General features: G+C 49.2%; 5 protein-coding genes across 6 annotated transcripts; 3 read left to right on the top strand and 2 right to left on the bottom strand.

Moving 5' to 3' along the window:
* The first annotated feature begins 943 nt into the window (after positions 1 to 943).
* On the top strand, positions 944 to 2455 carry NCU09160 (HPP family protein). The gene is made up of 2 exons (XM_953977.2): positions 944 to 1290; positions 1650 to 2455. Exons 1-2 carry the CDS (start codon positions 997 to 999, stop codon positions 2370 to 2372), a joined length of 1017 nt encoding a protein of 338 aa, XP_959070.1. The 5' UTR covers positions 944 to 996; the 3' UTR covers positions 2373 to 2455.
* Positions 2456 to 3013: 558 nt separating this feature from the next.
* NCU09159 (hypothetical protein) lies at positions 3014 to 5396 on the top strand (the record flags this gene model as incomplete). The annotated part of the gene is made up of 2 exons (XM_953976.3): positions 3014 to 5284; positions 5365 to 5396. Exons 1-2 carry the CDS (start codon positions 3067 to 3069, stop codon positions 5394 to 5396), a joined length of 2250 nt encoding a protein of 749 aa, XP_959069.3. The 5' UTR covers positions 3014 to 3066.
* A 1911-nt stretch (positions 5397 to 7307) lies between these two features.
* On the top strand, positions 7308 to 7702 carry NCU09158 (hypothetical protein; the record flags this gene model as incomplete). The annotated part of the gene is made up of 2 exons (XM_953975.1): positions 7308 to 7320; positions 7404 to 7702. 2 exons carry the CDS (start codon positions 7308 to 7310, stop codon positions 7700 to 7702), a joined length of 312 nt encoding a protein of 103 aa, XP_959068.1.
* Positions 7703 to 9815: 2113 nt separating this feature from the next.
* Positions 9816 to 14722, bottom strand: NCU09157 (hypothetical protein). The gene is made up of 3 exons (XM_953974.3): positions 13940 to 14722; positions 11773 to 13878; positions 9816 to 11718 (listed from the first exon to the last, which is right to left on the bottom strand). Exons 1-3 carry the CDS (start codon positions 14326 to 14328, stop codon positions 10275 to 10277), a joined length of 3939 nt encoding a protein of 1312 aa, XP_959067.3. The 5' UTR covers positions 14329 to 14722; the 3' UTR covers positions 9816 to 10274.
* A 1038-nt stretch (positions 14723 to 15760) lies between these two features.
* On the bottom strand, positions 15761 to 18108 carry NCU09156. 2 transcript variants are annotated; one of them, XM_011395689.1, is made up of 3 exons: positions 17690 to 18108; positions 16713 to 17605; positions 15761 to 16643 (listed from the first exon to the last, which is right to left on the bottom strand). In XM_011395689.1, the coding sequence occupies exons 1-3, from the start codon at positions 17986 to 17988 to the stop codon at positions 16108 to 16110; spliced, it is 1728 nt and encodes a 575-aa protein (XP_011393991.1). In that variant the 5' UTR covers positions 17989 to 18108; the 3' UTR covers positions 15761 to 16107. The 2 variants fall into 2 exon arrangements, with proteins under 2 accessions (XP_011393991.1, XP_011393990.1); XM_011395688.1 differs by having other exon boundaries at positions 16000 to 17605; positions 17690 to 18023.
* Positions 18109 to 23149: the final 5041 nt, after the last annotated feature.

Raw genomic sequence — 23149 nt, 5'->3', positions numbered from 1 at the left:
GGGCAAGGCGGAGAATTATAAGACAGCAAAGCACCACTCTTTTTCGAGTTTCCATTCTTACCTACACCTCATCTCAATTTCCGATCCCCGAGATCCCGAAGCCCATCACTCCGTTACCATCGTTTAGTGTACTTACTGGAGTCAAAAGATCTGCATTCGGCCTCCCTATGATCCTTTTCTTCCACTCATTTCCCGTCACCTGCCTGCTCGATCTGCGCCCTAGCTCACCTCCTCTTGGACCTGAATCCTTCCGCCCGAACTTCCACTTCTAGCTCGTGCGCCCCGCGAGCCCATCCCTAAACCCGACACACTGAACCTGCCATTCATTGCCTAGGTGCCTGGTTTCGGCGGACACTTTCAGGTGGCTGAGGCTCCCGTAAAGTTAGGTCCATCCGGTGGATGGGATCCACCTATTCATCCAAACTCGCTGGACCTGACCTGACCCGCCCAACCAGGACCCATCAGATGAGATCATGGGAACACACCGAGACACCACCTTATTTTGACCACACACGACCTTGGCTCCTCGGTTGTTCGGTGTTTTTTTTTTTTTTTGGACCTTTCACCGGACAGACCAGGTAGACTAGACCGTCATTCGGGATCGATCCATTCATCGAGAGAGCGGGAACGAAGCTAAACGTAACAAAAACAGTTTTCGAGCTATTACGTGTTGGAAACTGAAACCAAGGTTCTAGGTCAGCAGCGGTCAACAAGGGGAGTTGAATGAGAAGAGGAATGAATATAATACCTACGTTTGGGGCCTAGTACCTGGTTGATCTTTTTGGGGCCTTTTTACCTTGAGCTTGTTGTTTCTCTCTTGTCTGCTTTCTGTTTTTCTACATTTTCTTCCAGTGGATACCAATCTTCCAAGACGGAAAGTTCCATAGGTATCATTACCAACTGACCCAACTTCCTTCCACACGACGGAACTTCAAATCCGATACTCAACCCGACCAATTTTATTCGCAAAAACCTACAACTACACTCAACTGAACCATGCCCAAACCATGGTACCGCACCCGTCCAACAACATGGCATCTCGAAATAGACCACTTCATCAACCCGTTTATTCCAGCCTCCTTTTTAGCGCATTTCCCGACGCCCATCTCTCACTTTTTGGGATATCGAAGCCCAGCATCACAACGGACGAAGAAGCCGGCGCTGGGGAACTTGGCAATTATTCTGTTTGCGTTTGTGGGCGTGTTTGTGACGATTACGATTATTGGGGCGGTGGGGGAGCATTATGAGGGGTTTCGTGGGAGGGGGGTGCCGGTTGTTGTGGGGAGTTTTGTAAGTTTCTTTCCTTCTTTTTTTTTTTCCTTTTTTTTTCCCTTAGGTGATGATGATGGTGATGATGATGGTGAAGGATGTGTGTGTGTTGTGTATGGGTTTGATGGACGGACGGCAGTTGGGCAACTTGGGTTGGCTGGGCGATGCAATGTGGTGGCGTCACATCCCGCCCCCCGGATTTACATCAACTACCTAATTGATGTACGCCAACACCACCAAGGAACCAAGCATGCTGAATGACTAACCCCGGATTTTCCCATCCCATGCATCCACCTCCACCCACCCCTACCAGCTACTGTTCGTTGTCTTGCATACTACACTACAATTCACTAATCTAACCTCACAAAAAACACAAACAGGGCGCAGCAGCAGTCCTCGACTTCTACGCCATCGAATCCCCCCTCTCCCAGCCCCGCAATGCCATCGGCGGCCAACTTCTCTCCTCCATCGTCGGCATCTCCATCGCCAAACTCTTTGCCCTCTCCCCGCACTTTGAATCCATCCGCTGGGTGGGGGCCTCGCTCGCCTGCGCCTGTGCCACGGCCGTCATGGCGCTCACGGGAACGGTACACCCGCCCGCGGGCGCGACGGCCCTCATGGCGGTTTTGGACGACCAGGTGCAGGCGCTGGGCTGGTTCTTGATTGCGCCCGTGATGCTGGGGTGTGCCATCATGATGTGCTGTGCGCTGGTGGTAAATAATTTGCAGAGGAGGTTTCCGATTTATTGGTGGAGTCCGGAACCTACAGGGGAGTTTTGGGCGGGCAAGGGGAAGAAGGGGGAAGAAAAAGAGGTGGCTGGCTTGGAGAAGGGGGCAAGTGGTGGTGGTAAAGAAAGTGAAGAGACGAGGACGGGGTCAAGTTCGGAGTCGCGACTGGGGAGAGGAGCGAGGAGTGATGAGACGTTGCGAGATGTGGATATTGAAGCGCAGAGTTGCGGGGCAGTGTCCGAGTCGGGGGATGATGATGATGGTGAGAGAGGACTGAGGGTGGTGATTTCGAGGGGCGGGGTGGAGATTCCCGAGGGTCTGAGTTTGAGGCCGGAGGAGGTGACGTTCTTGGAGACGATATGTAAACGGTTATGAGGGAGAGCAGGCGTGTTTGAGCGTTCTTCGAGTTAGCTTCCTAGAGATACCATTGTTTTCCAGCCCGTTTTGGTGAATAAACCTCAGGTCTACATTACCTACCCATTGGCGCCCAAGTAGAGGTAGTACAGTCCGATACTGGCTTGTTTGTTAGCTCGGTACACTAGTACCATAGGTACTGTAGTATACTCTGTACACTCGACGAAATCTGTCCCGAATAATCCAAGACCTCACAAGGATGGATCAAAATGGTTAATGTGAACGATTAAAGACAGGGGTAAGATTTAATATAGCATTTCGCATATCAGAAATAGCGTTTTCAAAATAAATACATGCACTGGTTAACTATAAAAACGCATAGGAAAGTTGATACGAGGTCTCGAACTAACAGACAACCTAACCACTGACTGTACAGTATTCTTTCATTGCAGCGCTTGTGGCACGGACTCTTGTCGCTGAAACAGCCAATCATGACTGTTGTTAGGCTGCAACGGGCTGCGTGGGCGGGCGGCAGGCAGCCCTGTTTCATTGGGTCGGGCGGGTGTCTGTTTGTAACTCTCTTCGCCCAACCTCTTTTATCAATCATCTTCATCATCGTCGGCTGAGCCATGGTCGACGACGACTCTCTTACAAGCCCAATCCCCATGTGTGCTCGGCGCCGTCATGACATGGTGAATACGTACAGGTCCTCATCATGGCCTTCTTCACTCTGCCGCCGAAACAGTCCAAGGCACTGCCCATCGTCAACCCCGAAACTGGTCAAGACACGATCCCGCTGCCAACAACGCACTTTAAGCATGGGGCCCCGAATTCACAAACCAAAAAGTCACACAAGACACAAGCAACACTCGCACAAGGCCTTTGGTTTCCTTCACCACCCGCCGAAACCTATCCAGCTTTTGACGCCGACGAACAGTACGCTCGGGGCTTCGACGTCTACGCACCCACCTTCGTGCCAGCCGCCCTGAAGCAGATCAACGAGTACGCCGGCACTGTTATCGATACCTTCCCAAAGACACATATCGATTACCTCCAGTACATCTCGGGCATCTTGCCCGCCAGTCTTTTGCCCGCCCTTCCTCGGCCCCAGTTCGCCGACGATCTCTCCTCCGAAACACCCCATCTCTCACCACAATGCTACGAGAAATACTTTCGGTCCTTGATCGAGGTCGAGCTTGGTTACCAACGAAAGGAGAACGCGTCTTATGCGCTATACGGCCACACAGGAATCCTCAAGTTCAATGACCCAGACGAACCGACGGTAACCATCACCGTCCCAGGACTTCGCGAGAACACTCCAAACGTCCAAGTGGACGACGAGGTGCAGCTGCGCCAGTTACGCTTCGACTATGGCGGCCACTTCGAATCCAGCTTTTTCCCATGGACCGGATACATCTACAACGCCCGCGTTTCCGCAGTGGTCAGAGCAACCGAGACTCTGGTCTTGCGGGTAGCCGGAATCACCTATCACACGGCTGAAGTCGTTACTCCAACCATGATTCCGCCTTGGCCGACAGAGTTTGTGGTCAAGTTCAACATTCAGTTCTTCGTACCCATGGTCCGGTATACGCCCATGATGGACGTGCTGCCCCACATCACGCAGTCGCTGGATCTGGCAGAACAAGTCCTTAAAAACGACTTTGATGCGCTGGATTCCTTCATCGACGAGGTCACTCATAACGGCTCCGCGAGACCCAAGGCGGATGAGTTGTCCACCACGAACGTTTACTGGAAACAGTCCATGCTGTTCCCCACGGAAGCAGACTGCAATTCCCAGACCCACGTTGTCAACTGGCTGGAGCACTACGACAGTACACGATTCGACGAGTCTTTGAACTACGAACAGCGCATAGCTGTCGACTCAGTCCTGTGCCAGAACTACGGCACCATGCCCTATCTCGTCTCGGGTCCTCCCGGAACAGGCAAGACCAAGACCATGATCGAAATTGCCCTCCAGCTCGTCCGCAATGTCCCCAATTGTGCCCATATACTCGTCTGTGCCCCATCCGAACCAGCAGCCGACACCTTGGCCGATCGGCTCTCCAAGTCCATGAGTCGCAACGAGCTTCTTCGTCTCAACCGGCCAACCCGGGACTCACGAGAGGTGTTGAGCAACCTCCTTCCCTATTGCTACATACAAAATGACGTTTTTGCGCTGCCTCCCTTCGCCCAACTCATGTCTTACCGCATCATTGTCACCTCTTGCCGAGACGCCTCCATGCTGATGTACGCGCGTCTGGCCAATTCGGATCTGTTCACCGTCTCCTCCACCTTGCATCAACAAATCCATCCTACCTTGCCACCCCCTTCCAAAGCCCGTCTACACTGGGGCGCCCTCCTAATCGACGAAGCCGCCCAAGCCATGGAGCCCGAAGCCCTCATCCCCCTCCACGTCGTCTCCCCTCCTCTCAAAGGTCCCGAACCGCTCTTTACCCCCCTCATAATTATGGCCGGCGACGAACAACAACTCAACCCACGCACCTCCTGTCCCTCCACCCTTCTCCAAGAATCCCTCTTCGCTCGCCTCTTCAAGCGACCCGTTTACGCCAACCACCCCTTAGCCCGGCGCCTCGCCAAAGACGCTCAGCCGCCCAAACAGCAATACCAACTCCACCCGGACTTACTCCCCATCTTACGCCCGCCCTTTACCAATCTCATCAGAAACTACCGCTCCCACCCTGCCATTTTGGCGATGCCTTCCAAACTCTTTTACTTCGACACTCTCGTCGCCGAAGCCGATCGCCACGAACGCAACCGACTGAAATCCTGGCCCGGGTGGCGCGGTCGTCGCTGGCCTATCTTGTATCATGACAACCCCTCCCCCGACGACTTGGAAGCCCCCTCGCCCGAGTCTCCTTCCTCAACAGCCACCACCGGAGGCTGGTTCAACGTCGGTGAAGCCCACTTGGCATGTCAATACGCCTTGTCCCTTTTTCGATCTGGACTGGCGAAGCAATCGGAGATCTGCATCATGTCCCCGTTCAAAGCGCAGGTGCGGCTGATACGCAGCTTGATCAGGAGTGAGCAGTACGGTATGATGTGGGAGGTGAACGTGGGGCCGACCGAGGCATTTCAAGGGTTGGAGCATGGAGTGGTGATTTTGTGTGTGACGAGGAGTCGAAAGAGGTTTGTGGAGAGGGATCGCGGCTTGGGGTGGGGGATCTTGCCGGGGGGTGCAGTAAAGCATGAGAGTCAGGCGGGGGGTGGGATCAGGAATCAACTGAATGTGGCGCTGACGAGGGCCAAGTTTGGATTGATCATTTTGGGGAGTAGGGAGGTTATGATGGGGGATGAGGAGGACGATGATAGCCCTCAAGGGGGGGACACTCGTCTTGAGAAGGAGGATGGCAGGCATGCGGAGAAAGACAAGGGACCTCCAACTTCCAAAACCAGAGGAGAAAAAGGAACGGAATGGGCCCAAATCATTGCATTCTGTGAACGCAATGGGTGCATCGCGGATAGCAACCAGGCATCTTCAAAGTCGTCCACATCAGTACAGAACAGTCGTCGGAATGAAACTGAAGAGGGGCAGTTGACCAAGTGGGAGAAGGATATGCTTCTTACGGGCAGAGGTAGGGAGCATTCCATGTCATCGGGCGTTAGTGGAAGCGGTGCTAGCTCTACGGGAAGCGGAAGTGCTAGTGCGACCATGGAATGGAGTGATGTGGATGAGTTTTAGGGAAACAAAAGAAGTCAATGAAGACTAGGCTAGAGAGGGCATCGTTTCTGTAGGGAGTGAAAACTTACCCAGACACTGATGGGTTGTGGGAAACTGGTTAGGTAGCGTGGCGTTTGGTGTTTTGGTGTTTGGATTTATGCTCAGCGAAAGTCAATCATGGTTCATGAATAAGAGTCAGGTAGAGCCGGACAGGTAGCGATTTGACATTATGGTGCAGGAATATAAGCAAGGTACCTTGGATATGAGGAGAGCATCGTTCAAGTCCCAGAAAACCCAACAAAGTTGATGTTGATGATGTTGATGATGGAGAGAATAAGAAGAAGTCCGAACGAAAGGCCGGGGGAAAGAGGGATCTTGTACCTTCCTGGATGCCCTAACTGAGCTGGACACGCCTCTAATTTATGAGATCAATGGAGTCTGGTAGATGTGCAGGGTAGATTCCAAAGCTGAGAAGTAATATGTGGAGTGGCTGGAGGATTCGCTGGCGGACGATAAATTGTTAGTGTAGCTTGCTTCCACTAACACAGCTTCTTCCATAAAACGATCTTTGGCTGTTAGGGTACATCCAGGCACCATCTAAGCCGCTGCCAAGACCGAAGACAGAAAGGATCAACGCTACCTCAACTTACCGCTGTGCATTCCCTCCCAGGAGGGTCTGGCTGGGCCTTTTCGGACGTGGTGGAAAAGAGTGCGGTGGAATTAGTACGTAGAGGTAGAGGTATGTATACATCTTGGTGCTGTGATACATGTACATGGGAATGACTTAGTAACCGTTATTCAGGTTTGGGACAGTGCCCGGGAGTCGAGACTCGAGACCGAGGCGAAATAAGGGTTGGGGTGAAGTTGACGAGTCGGTCTGGGCCGGAGACACTTGTCCGTCTTTTTTTTTTTTTAGAGAGACGCCTGATCACCCGCCTGGGCATAGGAAGCATGACCAACTCGACACCGCGAATATACCAACTCTTCATTCCAGCCAGCCGGCGGCAAGAAGCTGTTCGTTTCTCTGATGGGATCACCATTGGTCCCATGGCGGGCGACAACAGTCCAGTCGATAACGAACCCCAGAGCTTGACCGGGAGTGATACACCCGTGTGAAAAGGTTGCGAGACGACCGCAAGAGTGCGTAATAATGGGACATTGGTTCCCTTGAGGGTCAGTTCCTCGGTATAAAGGGCCTGGTGTGGTGATCAAAACCCATATCTGTACTTGGGTTCTAACAAATCACAAACTCAACCACCTGACCAAAAAGTGCCAAAATGACGGTTGCAAGTCCCATCTTCAACTACCTCTCCGACGACCCGCAAGCCTACCTCCTCCTACCTACTCAAAGACTACATCCGCCCTCGGTCTAGCCTGGAACCGACTCTGTCCCGATGGCCGTCTCCGCCCTGCGCACACGCGTCTCGACGCCCGACTTTCCGCACTAGGCATCACCGCCTCCAACGCCTTCGGACTGCATCTTTCCGAAAAAGAGGTAGACATGGTCTTCCAGCCCGCTGCGAGACGGCTGACGATTGGTCGCGAGTGGGACGACCTCGTCTCCGCTGTCATGGCCATGACTGCTTACCGCGGCCGCGCAAGGCCAGATCGGTATACGACGCTGCCAGCTCCCAACATGGCACCGATCGCTACGCGCTGGGAAAGAAGATGAGGCATATGTGCTACAGCCGGTTCACGGGTTACGACCTCGTCCGACCCGAGAGGCGGGCAGATTGAGTTTTGGCTGTCTGTTCAACCTCGGCCAGCTGTTATCTGAAGGGGGCGGGGGCGTCAATTCCTCTGCTGCACCGACACCTCCACCTCTACAACAACCGACGAGACAGAAGAAGAAGACAAAGACGGTTATACCTGGTGCTCAATCTTTACTTGTCTCTCTCCGGGCAACACCCCGACACGTTTACCGGATTCGAATGGATCAACCTCGTCCTCTCCGTCGCCCACTCCCGCATTGCTCCAGCACAGACCTCCGTTCCGCTTGGTCGTCGTCAACTCCCTTGTTCACCGAGGACCTCAGAGCCCCCTACAACAATTCAAGTTACCACCCCTTATCCCCAGGCTATGACTGCATCCAAGACACAAGCTGGTACCACCCTTCCTTCGGCTACAGCCGCATCAGACGGTACGTACATCCACTCCTTGAACACCGATGATTTCCAGGGAGACATCTGCAACACTGATGCGCGGGACGTACAAGTTTCTTTCTTATTCGGGTTTGATGTGTCTACCTACGGGGTGTCACCCCCTTTTTGAATCCATGTCTTCTCCCTCCGAAACCACCAGAACAGCAAAGATAGAAGACCGAAAAAGAGGTCCTAGTAGCGATCTTCCAAGACTGCATGGCACAGGTCTCCATGGTGGTTCCAATCCACCCGCATCATCAAACCTTCGAGACCTTTTTCGAGAAACCAGACTGGCGCATCATCTAAGGGGAAGTACTCTGTTCATTGACGACGTTCATTGCGTTGCAACAAGAACTTCAAGTTGAACAGGTCGATGGAAGGTAGGTACCTCTAATCGTGGTGAAAGCGGGGTGGACTGGGGTTACTGCTTCGGCTTTCCAGTTCGTTCCCTTTCCTAGTGGTGGTGAACCACATCCACATCCAATGAAGAAAAAAGTGTTTGAAGCTGCTGTTAGAGAGGTCCGAAAAAGAGTGAAGGAGGTGTGGCTGGTGCCGCTGGATGCGAACAAGAGGGAGGGGATGAAGCCGTTTCGCGAGGGGACGCCGAGCAGACTGGGGTCATGGGAATGGGAGGGACGAGTTGCTGATTGATTGGTCGAGGGACAGTGATGAAGAAGATACCTATAGACGGCGCGGAGGGGGAGGTTAGATACGGGGAGTGGGAAAGGGGCGGATTGGGAGGATATGGGTCTTTAATTGGGGACCGGAAAAGTGTGTGAGGACGGGGTTGGAGTTGGAGTAGAATGGAATGAATGATACTACGTTATGGGGTTGAAGGAACAAAAAGGGTAGTAGAGATTACACGGGGAATTGAGGACAGGCTGAGGGTAATACCTACCTAGGTACTCTAGTGGGCATAGGCTAATTACCTCTACAATGGCAGACAAAGAAATTGGAACTTGAAGTAAAAGCCCCCCCCCCCCTTACGAATTAGCAGTTGTCTGAAACGACAGGCAGGAGTTAAAAGACAGCAGATGACTGGGATGGAACTTACATGTACCTCTAGATGCGAGCAAATAGCCTGGATTATGGGCAAAGTTCCAAGTAAAGTCGCAATCAATTAAAATGTCAAGGCCTTCAACGAACGAACGGGCGGCACCAGAACCGGAACGGCCCGGGCCGCTACCTGCCTGCTTTATGTAACACACCAAGTTGATTACCTACCGACACCTCTACAGTCCAGTACTGGTTTGTTTGTTAGCTCGGTACGCTAGGTACTGTAGGTACTGTACTCTATATACTATGTACGTGACGAAATCTATCCCGAGTGATCCTAAACCTCGTAAGAAGAAATCGAAATGTCTGATTCAAATATATAAAGGTGCTGGCAGGGCTTAATCTTGCATTTTGAATATTAGAATCAGCGTATTTAAGATGAGATCACGTATTGACTAGCTATGAAAATGCATAAGAAAGTTGACACGAGGTGTCGAACTAACAAACAAACCAGTACTGGACTGTAACAGTAACACGCCAAGTTGACGACCGACATCTCTACCTCTAGTCTAGTGTAGTCTAGTCTAGTCTAGTCTAGTTCATAACACAGAAGGAACTGAACACCTTCTCGCGGCTTCATCTCTTGAATGTACGAACATTAAATATCATTAGATTCTTCTCTTCTTCTCTTCGTTTCTTATATCTGCGTAAACTATATATAAAGTAAGTAATTAGGTAGATGAGTAGGGTAGGTAACGTAAGATATGTAACAAATGAACTTGAAATTCCATCATCCATGGAAATATTAGCATAGATCCGATCCCAAGTGACGACATGTACAATATGATATGGGGGGCGTAATGACGTTGCTGGACATCAGCCATGAATCAATCCCTTCGTAGAAAATATGCCGAGCTGGAAAATGCACCAGGAACGAACGCCTTTCTTTGCGTCCATGCCACTCCACTCCAATCCAGTCCCAACGTAAGTCATAATATGTGACTGACTGACTGACTACCTCAAGGTAGTTTGGGTATTAATAATTCGTCTCTTCCCCTCATGAATCCTCAGTTGGTTCTCTCCATACTTATCTCTCTCCCTCAGGCCTCACTGCGCCTTCGCCTTTTCCTTTCCCTTCCCCTTCCCTTTCCCCCTTCCAATCGTCCCCATCCTCTTCACCTCCCTCATCTTCCTCGCCAAACTGGCCCTCCTTCCCAAATGCACCTCCTCCTCACTCCGATCCACGCGAAAGCTGAAATCCACTACGCCCACAAGACTAATCACCGCCTTGACCAGCCCCTCAAGATCATCGCACACCAGGCCCGTGCACACTTGGAGAACAGCAAACTCTGCGTAACCCGGTTCATCCTGAAGTAGACCCTCAAGAAGGTTTTGGTTCGTCTGCTGCACTGAGCGCGCGCGGCTATGAGCCCTCGAGTGCGCCCGCGACGTTGGAGCGCGCGAGTGAGCGCGCGAGTGCGAAGGCGAAAACGCCCTGGGTCTTGAAAACGATGGGTTGCGGCTGTGCGTGGGTGAATGGGTCTGGATCCCTGGAGGAAAGGAAAACGCCAGATGGGCAGAACCCGAAGGAGAGGCACCGGGGGATTGGGCAGGAGAGGGGGTGGTGGCGTTAGGGTTGGCAGCTTGGGAGAGAGACTGGTGGCGGGTGTCGTGGCTGTGAGAAGAAAAGTAGCTGATTTCGCGCTTAACTTGCTCGTAGTCGTCTTCGCCGGAGCGCGAGTCCATCAACTTGAATGGCTCGGGCTCGTTGTAGACGTCATCCTCGGCGTCGTCGTCTTCGGAGTCGGAGTCGGATTCGGCGCCGGATGCATAAGGGCTTGCGGGGTGGCTGCGGAGTGGACTGGTTGTTCCGAGGCGAATGAGGCGGCGGGTTATGTCGTAGGGACGCGGGAGGGGCATGAATGGTGGGAGACTCTGCCCGGAAAGTAACGAGTTGGAGAGCAGAGTCAAGGTAGACAGGATTGTGTGGTGTGTCGGCTCCAAGGTCATGACCAGTTCCGCAACCTGATTGTCCCACTTGGGATACACGGCCACCGACGAGGCGCGCGGGCTGGCAATCTGGTTTTGCGAAGCATACGGTTTCATCTTGGTCGGGGCATGAATCGGGTTCGTAATCGTATAGCTCATAAGCGTCAGATAGGCCACCATGCGATTGGTCCTCAGAATAATCTCATCATAAACTTCCCTGGGAAACCTGCCGCCGATAGTGGGTTCCCACTTTTGCCACTCCGAATGCTGAGACATGGAGGGGATAAGCATCATCAGCTTGCCAAAGATCTTGGATCGGAATTTGAAGAGCTGGTGGGCGGGGGTTCCCTTGATGTTGACGTCGCCTGCCTGTTCGGTAAGCTTGGTTTGTAGGGTGGAGTTGATGATGGACGAGTAGTTGGCAACGAGGTAGAGGGTTGCTGAGAGGTCGCGGCGGAGCCAGGTCCGATCGGTAAGTGGCGAGGGGAAGATGGTCCAGATAAAGGCGACGAGACAGCCACCAGCGACGCAAGCAAGGCGGTAGGGGCCCAGGAGGTAGATTCTGCGGACACTGTTAGTGAATACTTTGACAAGAAGGAAAAGATGGACAACTCACTCGTATACAGGTTGCCCGGTTCTCTCCGCCGCCGCCCTTCCAATCATGCCCACCTGCAACTCGTAGCCGATGATCATGACCTGCGTGACAACAGTGATCATGACCGCGGGCACAAACCGGGGATACTTTAGAAAGAAGTAATAACACAGGAAGATGCTCAACATCAAAAAGACAATGACACCTGGCGGATGTCCGTCAACGATATACCACACGATCAGCGACAAGACCATGCCCGCCACCGTGCCACATGTACGGCAAATGAAGCCAAACAACGACTGGCCAGAAGTCATGGTCATGCCAATGGCTACCATGATCATGGCCCAGACGAGGCGCTGCTCGCGGAAGAAGGCCTGGGTTTCCTTGAGGTAGGCGACGATGCCAATCGACATGGTGGCGCAAGCGACACGGAAGCCGAAAGCGGATTCTTCTGACCCAAAGAACTTTGAGATCTTGCGGAGGCGGTTGCCGAAGCGTTCCCACGCAGTAGCGGGCGGGAGGTGTTCGGGGTCCTTCTTGTTGTTGTTGAAACCATCGCCAAAGCTCACAATCGTGTTGCTGCTCTCCGAAAGGTCAGGCGATCCCTCGGCTGTCGAGTCCTCATTCCGCAAAACAGCAAGGAACCACTTCTCCAAGCGCCTGAAACCCGGCATGATTAACCGCTTGCGCGACATGGTGCCGTCTTCGACCTTGGAATCGGCGTAGGCAGCGAACTCGTAGACGGCGTTGCCCGAAGCGTGCATGAGGTTTTCCATGTAAAGCAAGATGTTCAGCTGTGCTTGGTCGCGCTTTTGGCGCTCGAGAGGGATGGTGTCGTGGGCGGTAAAGCCTTCTTCGTCGTAGATCAGACCCTTTTCCTTGACCCAAATCTTGAGAAGCTCACCCTTTTTGGCGTAAAAGGCTGCCACCTTCTCGTGGATCACCTGCGCATATCCCAAGTCGCCAGGCTGCAGGGGCTGGCCGGCCTTTTCCTCAATGTCGGCAGTTTTGGATTTCTTGGGGCGTGGGGTGAAGTCCAGCTGGAGGGCGGCGTGTTGGAGACCTTTGTCGATGGCTTCGGAGAGAATTTCGAAGGGCTCGTGCATCTGCTTCATAACTTCGTTCCATACCCGCTTTTCGATCTCCTTCTCGGCTACCACCTCGGGTGGCGTGTCTTCTTCTGTGTACCACCCCTGGGTCTCGGAGACGCGCTTGAAAATGTCGATGATGGTAGTCATGCCCAAAACAGGAATGTACACGTTCCTCAACAGGGTAAATATGTGGCTGAGATCTGAGGCGTCCAGCCTTCCCCAGGCAATGTCTCTCTTGGCAAAGCCCATGTCGGCATGCAACTTTCCAGAGAGTTCTCGTAGGGCAGCGGCAGTCTCGCCCAGCGCTTTCGCAGCCTTGGCCTCCTTGGTGATTCTTGGCTTTCGATTCCCCTTCTCAGCCTTTTTGGCCTCCTTCCTCGCCCAGGTATCAGTTCTCGTAGCAGGCGCGAACATATCCTCCGACTCGAGACTGGCCAGGTAAGCCTTTTGCAGGGAAGCCGTCTTTCGCAGCAGGCCAATGGCGCCCGCAAACTCTTTGAAGACCACCAGACGGCTGCTGACGGGGAAGATGAAGAGGTTGACAGCCGAGGCAATGGCCATAGCCAGCAACATGCCTGTCAACAGCTGCTGTACAAAGTGCTGGGCGGCGGCCATGGTGGTCATGATGGGGCCGAAAGTGGCAGCGATGTTGACCAGGATACTGTAGATAATAATGGAGATGTTGAAGGCCGGCATCTTGGCCCTGACCACGTTTCCCAGCCAGATGTTGAAAAACAGCCAGACGGCACAGACCGCGCTCTGGCTCGAGTTGTAGGTCGGCAGCGCGGAAACTGGGGCGTCTTTGGGTGTGGTGTGTTCGCGGGCCTTGACGGCGCTATAGAGGGCGAGCATGGAGACGGCGGAGCCGAAGCAGATGGCGAGAAGGTTCAGGACCAAGTTCATGAGAAATTTGCCGCGGGGGAGGATGGCAATGGCCAGGACGGAGACGATGGGAACGAGGTAGCCGACGGTGCCGAAGTAGATGGCGATGGTGTGGGACTGGCACATGGCGATGCCGATGGTAGGGGGCAGGGAGCCTCTGTGTGTTGTTAGTATCTTGTATAGCTACCTACCTGCTACTGAACTCGGGCACGACGTACTTGAACATGGTGATGACTGTGGGCATGTCGAGACCCAGCTTAGCAGCCATGGCGGCCAGCCAGCCGGCCTTCTTGCTTGGCTTCTGCGGAACTGGATTTGGGGCGACATTGGTAACATTGGTGCGGACGCGCATGTCATCGTCGGTGTCGCTGTCGGTATCGGTGGTAAGGCCATCATCGCCATCGTCGTCGGGTAATCGTGGGGTTGGTGGTGGTTCATGTTCATATTCGTGCTGCTGCTGCTGCTGCTGTTGTTGTTGTTGTTGTTGCTGGTGTCGGGAAGCGAGGGTGGTGGCTGTCGCAAAGCCTTCTTCTACCGAGATGGGCGAATCGGGATAGTCGCGAGTCTGTCGCCGCCTCGGGTCGCCGGCATCCTGTTGTTCTGCCATGGCGAGCGAGTGAGCGGACGACTGTCGACCTGTTGTGTGACGATGACTTGGGCGTGTTGAGGAGATAGCAAAAAAAAAGAGAAAAAGGAAAAGAGGAAAAAAAAAAAAAGACGGAAAAAAAAAAGAAGGGAAGATCAAACGGCGGCTTCTGCGGATTCTTCCGTCTCTAGTCGCAACTTTTTGCAGGGAGGGACAGTACGAGTGACTTGGGCGTGGAGTCGTGACTCGTGGATAACAGGGCGGGCATGGGTTTTAGAGGTCCAATTCTTTTCTGGGGCAATGGCATGGTCCCAATTGGCCTTGTTGAGATGGAATCAAGAATGCGTAGGTCGCCATGTTGATCCTTTTCATTTTTTGTTGGTCTTCTCTTGTCCACTCCAAAGTACTGCCGTAGTGTAGACGGGAGGTACTGCCGTACGGCGGGAAGCGGTGCAAAACCCAAGTGCGTCATGGGGCAGGAACCATTTCCAGGGCGGCGTGCTTGGCACATTGGATCCCCATCCCATTGTACTGCGTATTCTGTAGTGGGGTATCCCTGCTATGTATGTACACTAGAGGTACAGTGCTTGTTCTACCCGACCTATGGCGGCATCCATCCACCGCTGAATGGCTGCCCACCACTACCTACCCAGAGCTCCGGATCACCTACTGATCGCCAGGTTACCTTCTTCCAAGGAACACATGTGATCTTCCAATTCCATTTTCCATTCAATAGTAGGAATCGCAGACTTAGTCTACACTACCTAGTTGTATAGCCCTGTTTCCCAGAACGGTTGCGCATACTACCAACCAGCCCAATCATCACCGTGTTCACAAAGCGATGCCTCAGCGACGGCAATTAGGTACCTAGTAGTGTACACGTAGCGCGCCAATTGATCAGCGCCTCCTGAAGCTAGCAAAACTCTGTCCCAGGGTGGTTGGGTATCTGTTACGAAGCCTAGAAGTAACCTAGACCCAGCCATGCAATTTCAACGTCCTTGGCCTACGAAGGACGCATCAAAATACGAGAGAGATGGCCACATTACAAAGGCCGGAGCAAGAGGGACCGGAACGGAAGTCGTTCGGTTTTGAGACGGCATTCTGAAACTTGGAACACACCCGTCTTCTCCGACTCTCCGGAGCTACGGACCCCGGACTCCACGGATGTTCCCTGATGGGCCGCCAGGGGCCGTGTTACATGACATGGACATCCGATCTAAGCCCCAAAAGGCCGGTGGTGCCGGGTCACGACAACAACTTCTATTCTAGTTGATCCGTGGGCTGTGTATTTGTCAAAGGCAACCAACAAGGGCGCACTTACAAATACTGTTATGTAGACGGCCGGTTACTTCATTGGCAAATTTGTACGGTTTTTGCTCATCTTGGCAGTATGCGGTTCTCATGTGAAAATGTCCGCCAAGACCGACAGCCACGACGACGACATCAGCATTGTCTTCAACAGTGATCGATTTCCTACCTAGGTTTGCAGGAGAAATTGTGAAAGCCACATGGCAGTGAAAGACACCTTTAGCTTTTCTCTTTTGGTTTAACAAAACCCCCAAACTCCATTACAGGGAAATGAATGCGCATCCCTCCCCTTCGAGAAGCAAGCCAAAACTTTTGTCTTTTATGATCCCACCCAACTTTTTATCGTCCAGTCGTTAATCATGCAAACCAAATCCCCAACTTTTCCCATCCTGTGCTTTTGTGCGTCCATATTCCATCGTATCCCATATCCAATCCATATCGTATCCCAATCGCATGTCATCAACAGATCCCATCTTCCACACCTAACAACCCCTACTGCTCCACCCTGCTATACTTGCAAAACTGCCTCCACCTCTCTCCATACCTAAACACCACCACACTAATCGGCGCCAACGCGCCACTCATGACTCCAAAGACCATGAACCCCCATCCATACCCAAACGCATCCACCAGCGGCGCCGCTGCCAAGGGCAAGAACGTGCCCATCAGACATCTACTCACAATCACACCCGTCATGGCACTGGCCGAGAACAAGCCAAACGCATCCACCACGTAGGCCATCAGCGGGATCAGCGTCATCATGGTGTTGGCGCCAATCAGCCCACAAGCAATGAGCAAGAAAGGGAGCGGAAGCGAAAGCTCGGCGACCCAGCCGTAAAAGGTGATGGCGAAAGGCATGCTGAAGGCGCCGAGGATGGTGAGCGGGAGGCGGTATTCTGGTTTTTCCTTGGGTAGGCAATCGTCCGGGGAACAAGGCTGGGTGAGGGCGGCGTCGCGATCACGGAGGGCGATGTAAATACGGTCGAGGAAGGCGTTGCAGATTAGGACGGCGAGGAAGGAGCCGACGGCTGTTGAAGTTGCGTTAGTATGTCGTCGAACATGGTGAGAAACGAAGAGAATGAAAGGGAAAACCGTACTAAACCCCATAAAACACAACCCCTTCACCGCGCCCGACAGCCCATACTTGTCCTCCAGAATCTCCGGCAACGTCACACTAACCACGTAAAAATACGAAAACGTGACGGACCCCAACAAGCTCAATGCCATCAACAGTCCGGACCCAAACACCACCAAGAATGGCCTCAACACCGAATCCCTCAGTTTCCTCCACTCCTCGCGCTGGCTTTTTTTGCCTCTTTTCAAGTTGCCCGTGCTCATGTCCAAATGCGCATTCGCCGCGCGAAACCTGCTGCTGCTGCTGCTGCTGCTGCTGTTGCTGTGCTTCTCCCGCATCACCCTCCTCCTCACAATCGCCACTTTATACGTCTCCTTGAACAAACACAGAAACAGAAGCTCGCAAATGGTGCTCAAACCCACCACCCCCCACACCACCTTCCTCCACCCTACGCTTTCCGCCACGGCACTCGAGATCGCTGGCCCGACCGCGCCCCCGATAAGCGGCGCAATGAAGATGAGCGACATGGCGCTCCCTCGCTGATCGGAGGGAAACATGTCCCCCACGATGGCGGGGTTGAGCACGTTCGAAGCGACTGCCATGCCCGTCAGGCATCGCGACAAGATGAGCGTGGGCACCGAAGTGGCGGTGGCGGTGAGGATGGTGAACAAAATGAGGAGGAGGTTGGTGATGTTGAGGGTTGGGTAGCGCCCGAAAAGCTCCGAGAGCGGGGCGATGAGTAAAGGACCGGCGGCCTCGCCTAGCTCCCAGATGGTGACGAGGAGGACGGAGGCGGATTTGAGGTTGGCGGGTGGTGGAAGGGAAGAGTCCGTCCCGTCGGAAGGGGCAGGTGGAGGGGTGAGGGAGCGGACAATGGAGGGGGCGAGGGGGACGAGGGAGATGCAGTTGAATGTGCTGGAAGCATAGAATGTCAGCGTTGTACAATTGGGGATAAGATGAATATGATGTGAACTGTGAGAATCATGCGGGTGCACGTACACACTAAAAGCCGTCATGGCCAATAAAGCCACCACACTCCATTTGAATGACGCCGGCCAGTTTTGCGGGTTATCCGGGTCGTCGTCAAAGTGGCTGATATAATCCTCCAACCCGTCATCATCACCATCATTGTCATCACCAACATTGTTGCCGTCGTTGACGTGCGGTGCACGGGCTACCGTAGCGTCTGTGCCGTGATATCGCGACCGCTGCTGCCATAACAAATCGTCTTCGGTGTCATGGTGGCTGAGCAAGGGTCTTGCAGAGTCCAAAGTTGAGCTCCTCTGGCTTCGCGTCATCTTGGCGCTTCTTTTCCCTTTCTTTCTTTTTTTTTGACCAAAAAGAAAGAAAAAAAGAAAGAAAAAAAGGAAAGAGAGTGGTTATCGTCAGTAAAATGAAGGGCAAGAGGGACGAATGGGATGGAACCTGAGTTGATATCAAATCCTGACTCCCGTCCTGGTATCTTTCAGTTCTGTACCCTGATAAATGCCCGGCCCTGGAAAAGCCTCTTGACCAGCCAGTGGAGGGCGAGCCGGTTCATGCACAAAATCTGCAATGCGACAATTCGCTGTTCTAGGCCTTGGGAGAGCTCTCTAATTGGCCAATCCCCTCCATCAGAGGTAATCAATGTAGTGCGCGGCAGGAAGGCGATGGCGGGCAAGGGAATAGGGCGGGCACATCAACGTACCCGTGGACATGCGGGTCAGTGAGGTCCGTACCGGGAAGGGGGGGGTCTAGCGAACAGCAAATCCACTGTCAAACGACTGTTGGGGGGTCGTAAATGTTGGTAAATTTCTGAACTGTGTAGTGGCTGTTCGAAAATTTCCAAGCGTTTAGACAAATAAACGTTTGGATGTACCTAATCGTTTGAACGGATAAACGTTTGAGCCCACCAAGCGTTCCTGCCCCACTAAACGTTGGGATTTCTAAACGTTTATAGCACATCAACCGTTCATTGGACATTAAATGAATATTAGGACAGGGTAAACGTTTATATACTGTAAGCCCAAATACCAGGCCTAGGTACCCCCAGATTCCTGGTCGGTGCCATACATAACCCTAACCCGTGCCCTGCCCTATACCCGCTCCCTGCCCGGGCACCCGCGCCCTGCCCTGCACCCGGCTGGCCAGTGCACTTCCCATACGATCCCGATATACGTACTAAGTAGTTCGATTACTAGTAGCCGCCGCGCTAGATACGTATATAGATTATTAGTATTCGTCGTACTGTATTGCTAGTTATGCCCGGGCATCACCTGCAAAAATGACAAAGTTAGTAAAACGATACAAAAAAAAGACTTTTCCAGGACATTTATATAAAGCCTAGGTACCAGTCTACAAAGAGAAAATCTTTGCCTTCTTCATTATATACCTATTCACCGTCGGTTTATTATATAAATGGTATTATGTAAATATCCGTTGCCGTTAGTTTGGATAGCCCAATTATAAGGTTAGTATTGATATAATAGATTGGTAGGCCGGTGAGGGGATTAACGAAGCTATCGTATATTGGCTTAATAGGAGAAATAATTAAGAAAACCCTAAACTGTTCTATACTTATACGTATACGGTGAGCTAAATATATATATTGGCATTTCTAATTTAACTATACTATAAATTGCTTCGTACGTAAAGATCTGCTCTAGGCGTGCCTTAGTAAAGCCGATAATACCGTTAATATTAATATACCTAAACTTAATAAAATCGCCCCTTTCCTTAGTAACGCGCTTACCAATTTCCCTAATCAAAACTATAATAAAGGTTAATATATTAATTTGAACGGGAGCGAATTTATTATAAGCAGGTAGGGTATATATATCAATACACCTCCAGAGCCGGGAAGAATATCCTTACATAATATAAATACTACCTTATAATATAGTATATAATCGAGAGCGTTAGTATATTATATAGTAAGACGGTACTTTTAATTTGTAAAGCGCATTAACCGTACGAAGAAGGTATATATATATTGAAATAGAATAATTTGGCTGAGGTAGAAAGGATATTCGATTGAGGTAATTTTGTATAAGAAATTGGGAATTTACGTATTATTCCACGACACTTTTTTCTACTATTTTAACTATTGTAAGCCCTTAGTTAGAATAGTTAAAATACAATTATAATTATCCTTATATATATTCGTTAACTACTGCCGGAATTGAATATCTATTCCGGCCTATTTAATCGGGAGGCTCGCTGCGCGAATAGCTTCCTAATTTAATCGAACTATTATATTAATATTATTATATCGAGGCGCGTTAAGGAGTTTAAAATATAGTAATACTTTAATAATAATAGCAGCGGCAACCGTTTCGTTTTAATCGGACTCAACGACGATACTAAGCAACTATTCCGTACCTACAAGAATCGAAGAGAAGAGCGACGGTACGGCCTATTATAAGGCCTTAATTTGGTTGGCGAGGCTGGTTGTATTGTTGAATTTATTAAGGAGGAGAAATTGGATGGTTTGTATAAAAAATTCCTATACGAATAAGTCTTTTTCCGGAGATCGATAGTTAGTATAGTAAATCACTCTTTTCTAGAGCCTAGTATATAATTATATATATTAATATTATTCCCGTCCTAGCGGCGACTTTAGTTAATTTACTTATACTTTAGTTTAAATACTATAATTATATAAATCGAAGTAAGACTATATTCGTTTACAATATTAAGGTAATAAAGATTAATATATACGTTCGGACGTAATATCTAAAGCTAATATTTACTCAATTTAATTAATTTAAATCCAATAGCGTTAGTAGCAGTTATTAATATCTCTATATCTTTAACATTTTATAAGGCGATAATAGCACTAACGGCCGTTGGGCTAAATACTATTAAACCCGGGCTACTAGCTACAATTGGAATAATATTTCCTATCGAATCGAGGGATATACTACGATTCTTTGTAGCGGCTGTTTTGGTTACTTTCAATATAGCGCTAGTATATAATTGGAAAAAATATCGATTTTTTTTTACCTACCTGTCGTAAGTATCGTAGTCTCGATCTTTGGCCGGTAGTTAATTAGTAGTCGTTAGGATATTAGTACGAACGTTTTTAATAAAGGTTTTAATTAAGATATCGACCTCGTTTGTCGGGCGTCCGAATACCTACTTATTTAGATAATTATTAATCTCCTTCTTATATACCGATATAAGGGAGTTAATAGTATGCTTCTTAATAAACTTCCTATTATTCTTCAACTAGAAACGCAATACTAGAACGATTATTGCCGACTATTATCCGCCTTCTTAGAGCGAATATTATAGTATATAGTATAGCGATTATAGGCTCCTTTAACTAATTGGACGAGGAAATCGACGGAGGGCTCTAGTATATTCGATATTACCGGTTAGTATTAATACCTAGTCGATAAAGAAGATATATATTATTTTAATTAAACCACCGAATTCGGAATATATAGAATTAAGGGGGCGTATTCTTACAATATCCAATACCGGGAGTATATATATCAATTCGGGGTCCTTAATAACTAGGCCGAATTTATTAGCCTTTATTTTAATTCTACCCTTATAACTTCTACCTCCGACTATCGCTATTAACTTTAATAGTTTACGCTGGTGTATAATTTTATAATAGTATTATTAATTCTTACTATTAAAAAAATCAAATTCTAAATTACCCCTATTAGTTAAAGTTACTTTATAGAATTAATAACCCTATTTCGCTATTAGGTAACAGAATTTAGAATTATCTTACTACTGGAGAAAATCGCTAATAATAATGAAAATCATTCTGGAGACGAAAGTGGCTTTTCCTTTAATATTAATAATTTGGCCGTTTTTGAACTCTCGAATACTGTAGCCGAATCTCTACTAAATTTGTTCGTTATCGGAGCTATAAGGTCCTAGTATAATAAGCGTAATATTTATCTGTTTCATGCGATTCGATTTGTCGAATGTTGCAACGGAGACGTATATGCCTATAATAGACTTAGATATTGTACGGTACAGTCCGAATCCGTCAGTAAATAGTATAAATGGTACTGTATGTACCTGGATATCCTGTTTAGCGAGCGTATCGATTAAAGTTTGTCGTATAAATTCCTAGATTTCTAGCTCTCTTCAAATTATATAGTATTTATATAAGGGGATAAATTGCTGGAGCCTGATATTGACCTTTCGGCGCGCTATATACTTTATATTACCTGGGTTTATTATATCGCCGTTTAGCTGGACGGAACTACCGAATACAAAATTATAATATATATCGAGGTTTTAGAGGTAATATATTTTAGTCGATGATATAAAGATTATAAAATCCTCTATAAAAATATATTTGTTATCGGGGATACCTTCGATATTATTGGGGAAGCCTTTAAATATAGATACAAATATTCGTATATCCGAGACCGTCTTCGCGAGTTTAATAAATAGTTCGATTTTAATAACAATATCGCCTTTATTTATTAATAGAAATTCGCATTAATCCCGCTATACTTCAACGATTCGACCGAGATAACATTTCCCTTTACAGCCGCCAGTCTCGCAAATTCTATATCCTTAATAATAGTAGAAATATACAATAGTATCGAATGGGAAGATAATTTCGGATTATTGGGTATATATAAATTCACCGGATATAGTCCTAATCGATAACGCCTACGCCCTTAAATACTACAGCTCAATAGGATTGTCGATTAGGATAGCTATACTAAAATATAGTTAATTCCTTATACTACTTTATATAAAGAGGTGTAAGTACTATATAATATTAAAGAAGAAAAGGTCTTAGGTTGTAGTCTAGCTAATATACTCAATCTACTTGCAACGAGCGCTAGCTAGTTTCTCTATATTTACAAAAACTAACGCTTTCCGGATCTCTATTAAGGGTAGGCGTTGCTTTACCCTAGTCTTTAAGGTAGTAACGCTCATAAGTAATTTAGAGATTATATCGTATATTTCCTAGAGTCGATTTGCTACTGTAAACCTTTAAAGGATTTCCTTAAGACTACTATAAATTGTATCGGAAATGCCATTTAATTACGCCTACATCCCTAATATTATATTAAAGTTAAATAGTATAGTATTTTTTATATTATATAATATAAGTTCGGATTTGTTGCCGTCGGTGTTTTACTAGCACTATAGTCTTCTATTAATTCCTATCGAACTATTGAAGGGAGGAGGCGGAGGAGGGGGTAGTAGATATTGTATAGTATATACAATACTACTACAAATATAATTAAGTAGTAGGGGGTAGCGAAGTATTAATATAATTATAAGCGGCGGTAGCGGCGGTAATTGAACTAATTCGACTTCTTCATCCTTATTATCAAATACCTTATTATTATCCAACAGGTCGTTGGGCATAAACTAGAAGTCGGCTAACTACTACAACTCCTATATAGTTAGGAAATCTTTATTATTGGCAATTAATTTACTAATATTCGGATTATCCTCTTTATTCAATTATAGAATTCGCTTAGTAAG

Source organism: Neurospora crassa, linkage group III (assembly GCF_000182925.2).
Source record: "Neurospora crassa OR74A linkage group III, whole genome shotgun sequence".
Classification (NCBI taxonomy): Eukaryota; Fungi; Ascomycota; class Sordariomycetes; order Sordariales; family Sordariaceae; genus Neurospora; species Neurospora crassa.
This window is presented reverse-complemented; position numbering and strand designations above follow the sequence as displayed.

Excerpts from the sequence above, each read along its gene's own strand:
- NCU09160 (XM_953977.2), top strand. The coding sequence starts at position 997 with ATGCCCAAACCATGGTACCGCACCCGTCCAACAACATGGCATCTCGAA. Across the intron at positions 1,291-1,649 it reads CGGTTGTTGTGGGGAGTTTT|GGCGCAGCAGCAGTCCTCGA; the intron begins GTAAGTTTCTTT and ends AAACACAAACAG.
- NCU09157 (XM_953974.3), bottom strand. The coding sequence starts at position 14,328 with ATGGCAGAACAACAGGATGCCGGCGACCCGAGGCGGCGACAGACTCGC. Across the intron at positions 13,879-13,939 it reads ACAGTCATCACCATGTTCAA|AGGCTCCCTGCCCCCTACCA; the intron begins GTACGTCGTGCC and ends AACAACACACAG. Across the intron at positions 11,719-11,772 it reads ACCGGGCAACCTGTATACGA|AATCTACCTCCTGGGCCCCT; the intron begins GTGAGTTGTCCA and ends CAGTGTCCGCAG.
- NCU09156 (XM_011395688.1), bottom strand. The coding sequence starts at position 17,988 with ATGACGCGAAGCCAGAGGAGCTCAACTTTGGACTCTGCAAGACCCTTG. Across the intron at positions 17,606-17,689 it reads GCCATGACGGCTTTTAGTGT|CACATTCAACTGCATCTCCC; the intron begins GTACGTGCACCC and ends CTATGCTTCCAG.